The sequence below is a fragment of the Quercus lobata genome, chromosome 2 (assembly GCF_001633185.2).
Source record: "Quercus lobata isolate SW786 chromosome 2, ValleyOak3.0 Primary Assembly, whole genome shotgun sequence".
NCBI classification, from domain to species: Eukaryota; Viridiplantae; Streptophyta; class Magnoliopsida; order Fagales; family Fagaceae; genus Quercus; species Quercus lobata.
Genome location: NC_044905.1, coordinates 63,187,093 through 63,196,454, shown reverse-complemented (window position 1 = coordinate 63,196,454; position 9,362 = coordinate 63,187,093). Strand labels below are relative to the sequence as shown.

The 9,362-nt window shown below is 31.9% G+C and overlaps 1 protein-coding gene across 1 annotated transcript; it reads right to left on the bottom strand.

Annotated features, from left to right (window-relative positions):
• Positions 1-2,537: 2,537 nt before the first annotated feature.
• LOC115968173 (receptor-like protein EIX2) lies at positions 2,538-5,432 on the bottom strand. The gene has a single exon (XM_031087490.1). The coding sequence runs from the start codon at positions 5,430-5,432 to the stop codon at positions 2,538-2,540; it is 2,895 nt and encodes a 964-aa protein (XP_030943350.1).
• Between the last annotated feature and the right edge of the window lie 3,930 nt (positions 5,433-9,362).

Genomic DNA, 9,362 nt, shown 5'->3' with positions numbered 1-9,362 from the left:
TAGTCGAGTTTTGGAGGGAGCTGGTTTTAGTTTTAAAAGTATAGATCCTAATTTAGCAATTTGATGTTTAGCTCTATAGTATTGTGTATTTTAGGATCTTTTGATTTGAGTTGTATATTTTAGTGTAATTAGAGATGTATTATGCGAAAGTGTGGAAATTGAATGACTGGTGGATTATGTTATTCCTTGAGTATAGTGTAGATGCTCTGAATTTTAAGTGAAAATTTTATACCAAGAAAGTAAAGAAATAAGAATGAAAAGAAAGGGGAAAGCTTTTGTTTAAAAGTTTAGTTTGTTCTTATTAATATCAGATTCAAGTTTGATATTAACATGCTAATCATGGTCACAAATTTAGGTATCGGGTTTGGGACGTGACAGTAAGAGTTCTTAAAATTATATCCATTCATTTTGAAATAAATTGACTGAATTTTGTATGTTATCACAATGTGTTTTGCGTGCATAGTATTATAATACCGACACACTCATTATGATGTTTGAAATACTATTTTCTTATTGGAAAAACTTCCTCCTCCATCCACATAACAAAAGCAGATAAAAGAAATGTTTATATATATATAGGTGAAAATGGCCAAATACCACCATTTTCAAAAATTTGTAGCAAAAAAGAACTGTTTCGAAACTTATTAGGGAAATACCACTTTTATGGTACTCGAGTTTAAGTTTAACTCGAAAAGTTTTGCCATAGTGACATTGCTGAGGTGGAGATTGGGCAAATAAAAAAAATAATGTGGTACTCGAGCTTGGTTTACTCGAGTGCCATGCAATACAATACTCGAGTATATCAAGCTCGAGTACCTTTTATAAATATAAATAAAATATGTTGTTTATTTTATTTCTACGGTACTCGAGCTCACCAAGCTCAAGTATCTTGTAACTTTTTTTTTTCTTTGGGATTATCAACAAATAAACATAAACATAAAATGATGTTTATTTTATTTCTACAGTACTCGAGCTCACTAAGCTTGAGTACCTTGTAACTTTTCTTTTTCTTTTTCTTTTCTTTTTTTTGGGATTATCGACAAATAAACATAAACATAAAAATAAGTAGCTTTTTTATGTTTTTATTTATTTAAATAGAAGCATTGTAAAATATAGAGATTTTAATTTCAAAATATGAATTTAATTTCTACATTAAGTAAAACTATTCACTATTTTCTCATAAAAATTATTCACTGTTTTCTGCATAAACTATTTCTAGCATTCTACATAAAATTATTTTCTGTTCAGCATTATTTAAAAAAAAAAATTCACTCTTTTTTCTGCGTAAATTATTTTCTGTTCATTGTTTTCTCATAAAACACCTAGTGAAATCGTGTCTTCTGAATTTAAACGCAAAATCTGAATGCTTTTTCATGTTTAAATTTCACAATAATCGAATCTATTTTTCTGCATTGATAAAACAGTGAAAGTTTTAATTAATGTGAAAAACAAATTTTATAAATGCAGTAAGCAGATTTGAGTACTGTAGAAATAAAATAAACATCATTTTATGTTTATGTTTATGTTTATTTGTCGATAATACCAAAAAAAAAAAAAAAAAGTTACAAGGTACTCAAGCTTGGTGAGCTCAAGTATCGTAGAAATAAAATAAACAATATTTTATTTATAAAAGGTACTCGAGCCTGGTATAATCGAGTATTGTGTTGCATGGTACTTGAATATACCAAGCTCGAGTACCACATTATTTTTCTTAATCACCCAATTTCCACCTCAGCAATGCCACGATGGCAAAACTTCTAGGAATTTGAGTTTCTTAAACTTGGGTTCCAAATGGTACTCGATTTCGCCAAACTCGAGTACCATAAAAGTGGTATTTCCCTAATAAGTTTCAAAACAGTGCTTTTTTGCTACAAATTTCTGAAAATGGTGGTATTTGGCCATTTTCACCTATATATATATATATATATAAAGTAGGAATATAAAACTAGAATCACTAGCCAGCCTCGTTCTTTTTCCCTTTCCCATCTCAGGCAGAGTTATCGATAATATTTTTTTTATGCTATTAATGTTTGGTTGGCATAGCTACAATTAATTTTGCTATTGGAGTTAGGTTATTGGCTTTTTAAAAGAGGTGGCACATTTTAGATCCAGATTAAACTTTAACATGGGAAAATAAGTTCATAAAAGATTTGAAATCCGTAGAATTACCATTCAACCTATGTCAAACTTGAACGCCAACTAACCTATTCAAATGAAACCAGATCATTAATCGAATATAAAACAAAATTTCATTGATGGCAATTCCAGCTCTTGCCTAGTACACACAAAATTTTACATATATATATTACACACACAAACTGACATTGGAATTCGAAAGTCTTCTTTAAAGCTTGCACCCCAGCATGATATCTTAAGCGAATGAATAGGACGTAATATCAAAGGCAGGAGATCTCCTACAAGGTTAAACAATAGTCATTAGTTTGCAAAATTAAAATCAATCCAACAGAAGAAATAGATAGAAACATATAACTGAGTTCGAAATTTTTTCGCAAACCTTTAGTGAAGTTGTGATAGCCCTAGTTGTGAAACATCTTTAGCAATATTTTAGTATGCACCACTATTGTCACGTACAACCAATCCTTCAGGTTGATCAACATTAGGAAATATGCATGTCTCCAAGAACGGTTCAATATTAAAGAGACACAGACCCCCCAAAAACCAGCAGCGAATCCAAACCCTGTACCAACATAAAGACACTTCCAGAATTCATCTTGATCTCCTTGATGGTTTTTACTTCCTCCATCTTGATCTTCTTGATGGTTTTTACTGCCTCCAACGTTGGATGTTACATCTTCTGGGCACTTTTCTATAAGGGGAGGTCCACAAAGTCCAGCATTACCCATGAATTTGCTAGGGTTGAAGGACTGGATTTGAGTGCCTGTTGGAATTCTTCCCGATAATTTATTATAGGACAAGTCAAGATAGCCCAAATAATGTAAACCAACCATGCTAGCAGGTAATGAACCAGAAAACCGATTTCTCGACAAATCCAAAGATTCCAATTGTTCCAACTTACCAATGTTTTTAGGGATTATTCCAGTCAACATGTTTCCTGATAAATTCAATGCTTTCAATTCTATGAGGCTGGATATCCCTTCTGGAATATTTCCGGTCAATTTGTTGTTTGCAAGATCAATGCTCCTCATTTCTCCAAAATTCTTTCCATACTCATACACATTTCCTTTCCAACCAACAATTATATTGAGACTGTTGTCACTATATTTTCCATAATCAGTATAAAAACTATATTCAGGGCCATTCCAAGTTGAGTACTTGTCAGTCATAACATCTGAAATTTTGTGAGCCATTGCAGTAAAATTATTGAGGCAGTGTGGAATGGTTCCAGAAATATTATTTTGAGACAAGTCTAAATATTTAATATGGATTAGCAAACAAATCTGTAACCCTATGCTTCCATGGAATTTATTGGATCTAAGGCTAAGAATGATCAATGAGGACATTGTTTCCCCTATCCAAGCTGGTATCCTCCCAGATAATTTATTCTCTCTCAAGTTCATAAATCTTAACATAGTGGAATTCTGGAGGGAGCCAGGCAACTCCCCAGACAAGCTATTGTTGCTCAAGTCCAATGCTATAAGCCGCATTAAAGAACCTATAGAGCGTGGAATTTCCCCAAACAATTTATTGTGGGCCAAATTCAAAATTTCAAGTTCTTGCCAATGCATGAAACAATCAGGGATCTCTTCAGATAGATTGTTGCTTGAGAGGTCAAGGTGCATCATACCCCCAGTAATTGAGCACATAAATGAATTTAACCCCGAAAACTTATTTTTGGAGAGATTTAATGAGGTCAAATTAGAAGAAACTGCTGGTAGTGGGCCTTCAAATCTGTTTGAACTGAAATCTAGTATGGCAAGGTTTGAAAATATATTGTATATATTTGGCAACCTACCCTTGATTTCGTTTTGAGACAAATTCAAATAATGTAACTCAAAAGGCATGTTCCAGAACCAAGTAGGGATGGTATCTGAAATTCTAGTATTGGAGAGATCGAGGAAGATAAGGTTTTTTTGAGTTTTTATCCAATTTGGAAAATGAGGACCCAACTTGCAAGATCTCAAATATAAGTCATTCAATTGGAAAGGGGGAATCCAATCAAAGCTGAAATTTGAAGTGAAAGAATTAGAAGATAATTGTAAATAATACAAATTCGGAAAATTTGAAAGTAGGGCTTCAGAGATAACGCCTTCCAACATATTTGAACGAAGATCCAAAAACTCTAACTTATATAGAGTTTCTATTTTTTCAGCCACAGACCCATAAAATTTATTGTTAGAAAGATCTAACTCTCTCAATGATGGAAATTTTGCAAATTTAGGCATTGGCCCCTTAATTTGATTCCCACCTAAATGTAAGCTCTCTAATGAATCTTTTGTGCATCCTTGCAAGTTGTGGAAGAATTCAAGAACTTGTCCATTGAGATTGTTGGACGACAAATACAATAAATGTAAAGTACATATATCTCCAAGGGATTTTGGAATGCCACCTTCAAATTGATTATCATGAAGATAGAGTCGCTCAAGAGAATTCATGTCGCTGAAAACATTTGGAATTGAACCTTGTAATTGATTAGATGAGAGATCAACATAAGCAAGGTTGGTACTAGAATTCAACAACCAAGAGAATATGGAGGAATTGATGCAAGGGTTGTTAGAGAGATCAAGATAAGTAAGAGATTTAGAGGAATTAATATGCAAAAGAGGAGATGTAGTGGCAAGAGGAAGAGAACAATTATATAGCCACAACTCTGATAGGTTAGGGAGACCACTAACAACTTTCAGCCAATCATTGGCTACACTAAGATTCAAATTACTCAGATCAAGGTGTTCTATTGAAACAAGATGAGAAAGCCATTCAAGATTTTGGACAAGTTTCAAATTATTCCAACTAAGGTCGAGATATTGCAAGTGGGAAAGGTTACCAAGTTGAAATGGAATTGGCCCACTTAGATTGGCGCCATTTAGATCAAGGCGCTTTAAGTTACTGAGTGAACCAATAAACTTTGGGATCTGACTGTTATTAAAATCATTGCCACTAAGACCTAAATAAGTCAAATGATGCAACTCAATCAGTGAAGGACTTATCTTACCTCGTAACCCATAAAAATCAAGATGAAGCTCAAGTACATGGCCTGTCTGGTTGTTACAGTGAACTCCTTCCCAGCTGCAACAATTTTTCTTTGCATCTTCACTCCCCCATGAAGAGAGCATATTGGTGTTATCAATAAGGCTTTCTTTGAACTCAAGGAGTGCTTGTCTCTCCCTCTCTATGCACCACACGTTATCGTCTCCAACCTTTGAAATGAATCCAAGGGCTGGTTTCAAGAGCAGTAAAAGAGTAAAAATTGCGAACAGAAGTTTATGGGACCTTATACCCATAATCAATGCCATGCCCGATGATAGAAACAATCAAAATGAAGATAAATATGAGAGGAAGCACAACTAGAGCAATCAATGTTGCAATTATGATTTTGGTTTCTGAGCTCTCGCAGCCCATAGAACCAATTATTTATAATAGTTGTAATTTTTCTTTTTGTTGAATTTTATGTGTAAATGCATGCAAAGGGATCATGACACGCTGATAATGCGGTCAAAAGAAGGTTGACACTGATACTATTAGAATTAAGAAAAGATAAAGTTGCTAATGCGTGAAAAAGGATCGGTATTTTACCATTTTTTCAGCTTTAGGAACTAACCAATAATAAAGATAAGGACAAATTACAGCTTACCCATGTGGTTTTGCTGAAATTTAAATTGTTTATCTGTAATTTGAAATTTGACATTTTACTCACCTCAGATTTGAGAAAAATTTAAATTGCCTATTTGTGATTTGAAATCCAATGCTGCAAGTGTTCCACTGAATTATTTTTTATCTTATTTGATATTGTATTTTTATATTTTTTGTGTTTTTTGAGAAGAGAGACACAAAAGTAAAGTAAAATTACATATTTAGCCCCGTTTTTAACGATGGTGAGTTATAGAACTTTAACTGAGCTAATCTCTAGTAAGTAAAGTGTCAAATTTCAAACCACAAGTAGGCAACTTAAATTTCAGCCAAACTACAGGTGGGTTTAGTTGTAATTTGCCCTAAAGATAAAAACAAGATAAATTTTATTTAGTAAACACTTCTTTTTAATGAAAAGCAAGACTTAACTACAGTACTTAGGTGCTATTACTTAGGTTCCCTTCTTAAGGTTCTGTCATGTAGATTTTTTCTCATGGGTTGAAAGTGTATTTTTTAATTAAATAGTCACATGATTGAATTTGAACAGAAAAGCCTAAGGAATAGCACCTAAGGTACTGTACCTAAGTTTTGTCTTTTAATGAATATTAAACACTTTTTCTATTTACCAAAAAAAAAAAAAAAAAAATTCTACCACCACAAGGTGTTGCTTATTTACATGAATAAAAAAATTCATGTGGATGACATTGACCAATGGGAGACCATGCTCAAAAATTAAAAAGAGAAGAAAAGAAAAGAAAATAGAGGAACATGGGCCAAAATATTACTATTTACCGAAATATAATCAATCTACCACTGTTGCAGAAATATTTAGGGATCTACCAATTTTTGGGTACTCAAGTTTTCCATGGTACTCGAGTTCCCCAAACTCTAGTACCCAAAAAGTGGGAGATCTCTAAATATTTCTGAAACAGTAATAAATTGATATATATTTCAGTAAACAGTGCTATTGTGCCATTTTGGCGGAGGAACATGTCATATATATAAAAGCACCGTAAATGGTAAGCAACGCATCAGTGCAGCACTTTGTGGTGGCAGAAAAAGTGTTTAATACAATAATATTCATTAAAAAAAAGTGTTATATATAATAATTAAAAAATTCTCATTTTTTTTGCCCGACAACAATGACACATTTTGAGTTAGTTTTTGTTTTTGGACAACAACTTTTTTTTTTTTTTTTGGATAATTGGTGATGTAAAATAGAAAATACAAACTTTCCTTAGGAAGTAGTAGAAATCACTGGCGATAGAGATGAAATTGCATGAAAATTGGTGCGGAAAACAATGTTGGGAGCAAAACTTGTCACCTTTGGCCACAACCGAAATCACTTTTTAGGCAAATTCGTTTGTTTAGTTCTTGAATTATACATTTTTGCTGTTTTTAGTCATTTTTATTTTATATATAAATTTTTAATTTAGAAGTCAGAATAAGATTCTGTCTGTTTTGAGACATCACTTAGAAATATTAGGATTTGATTTTGCAATAATCTCAAATTTGTATTTTTTTTTTAGTAATTGTTCTTATTTTATCACCTAATTATGTCATTAGTTCGAATTAGGGTTTTTAGGGCAGCCCTAGATTTTCTTTTATTACTTAAATGCATTGTAGATTCTAAGACAATTTATTTTTTCAAATTAACAAAAAATATAGACTTTGTCTCTCATTTTCTGGTAAATTCCAAACTTTATCACGTTGTGAATTCAAGGAAACCCATCATGAATTCAAGGTTATCTTCTTGAAGCAAACATGTTTTGTTTCTTGTAGCTTCCACACCACATCAATTGGACAAGAGCTCTAACGCATTAGACTAGATATCTTTTAACATAATGGATTTTTACATTTGAACTAAAACTAAACTTTACAAAATTTTATTCTAATACCTATCCTCTGAATTTAGGAGATGATAAGCAATATACTTCTAAGTTGTGTTTGGTTACTTGAATTTGGATTTGAATTTTAAAATTGTGGATTTGAAATGCTTTAATTCCAAATCTATAAATGTTGAAACATATCTTATAAATTTCTAAAATTGTATGGGTTTAGAAATTATTTCAAATTCAAGGATTTTAAAGTTTAAAATTCTTGGTGAATTTGTCAAATCCAAATCTTTAACCCTTTTTAAATTATCCAAACAAGGTATTTGGATTTCAATCACTCAAATCTAAATCCTGCCATCCAAACACACCACTAAGAAATTCACACTATTTATGGCCCTCTATTTTATTTGGGGTTTTGTCCAAGCTGAATTATATAAACTTACAGTTCTCTTAATCTCTTGAAGCACTCTGTCCTCTTATTGTGAAAAATTTGTGATTTTGTCCAGGCTGAATTATATAAACTTACAGTTCTCTTAATCTCTTGAAACACTCTGTCCTCTTATTGGTAAAAATTTGTAATGGAGTCTTTGAGGGAGTTATTGCTTTCAGAATATTAAAATTTTCCTTTGATTCCGGCATGGCCAGAGGTATTTTTGGACTTTGGAGGGCAATTGCCCCCCGCCTCCTAATATTTTTAATAAAAAATACTATTATATATAGATACTAATTTTAGCAATTTTGTTATATAAAATTACACTTTGTCATCCTTAACAATATCATTGATTCTTTTAAGAGTAATTCTACATTCACAAATTTTTTTACAAACTATTGAGTTAGCAAATTTTTACTAGTTTGCATCTAAGCCCGTCACTTACATAATTTTTTAACTTACCAATAACTACTCACTATATTAGTAATTTATAAATAAATAAAAAATTTATAATTCTAGCATTTTCCTTTTTTTAAATGCCATAAAAAATTATAGATCTAAAATATAAACAAAATATTTAAGCCCAAAAGATTTATCCCAAAAACAAAAATTACAAGTAGCAAATTTAAAAGACATTAAACCCAATCAACCAATTTTACATAAAATAAATAGCCCAGTCCCTTAAAAAATTTTAAATAAAACAATTTTGTCCTTACTTTGAATGCATTAAAGACACCAAAAATTAAATAAATAAATAAAAACTTTAATGGCCAAGCAAAAGCAAAGCCGAAGACCGAAGCTGCCACAATAAAAAGCAGAGCCGACTTCCTTAACTCTAAATCCTAGCTCCACCCCTGATTTTCGGGATCTCAGTTGCTTTGATGATTATGTAAAGAAGAAGAAAGCTGATCACATTTAAGACTGTGAAATGAAAGGAAAATAAATAATTATTTAGGAGGAACTTAAATCCAGAAGAAGGTAGCATTTGGGTTGAAATAACTGTTGACAATAATCTCAGTAGAATTACATCTGATCAGAATTATGTACAGTGCAGAAGAGCAAGCCAAAGCACTGTCTTTGGGCATGCAGCGACTCCAAATGACTAAGGGCCCGTTTGTAATTAAGTTTGAGTAAGGTATTTTGAGTGTTTTTTATATACGTATGAGTGAAAAAGTGTGTTGAAATGTATGTAAGTGTGTTTGAAATGTGAAAAATGTGTGTTGAGTAGGGTTACCATACGGCCCTAAAAGTTCGGTAGATTCTTATTTTAGACTTCAAAATGCATTCTAGAACATTTTTGTCTTCTTAATCCATAACACGGCTTAAAAAAA

Excerpts from the sequence above, each read along its gene's own strand:
- LOC115968173 (XM_031087490.1), bottom strand. The coding sequence starts at position 5,432 with ATGGCATTGATTATGGGTATAAGGTCCCATAAACTTCTGTTCGCAATT.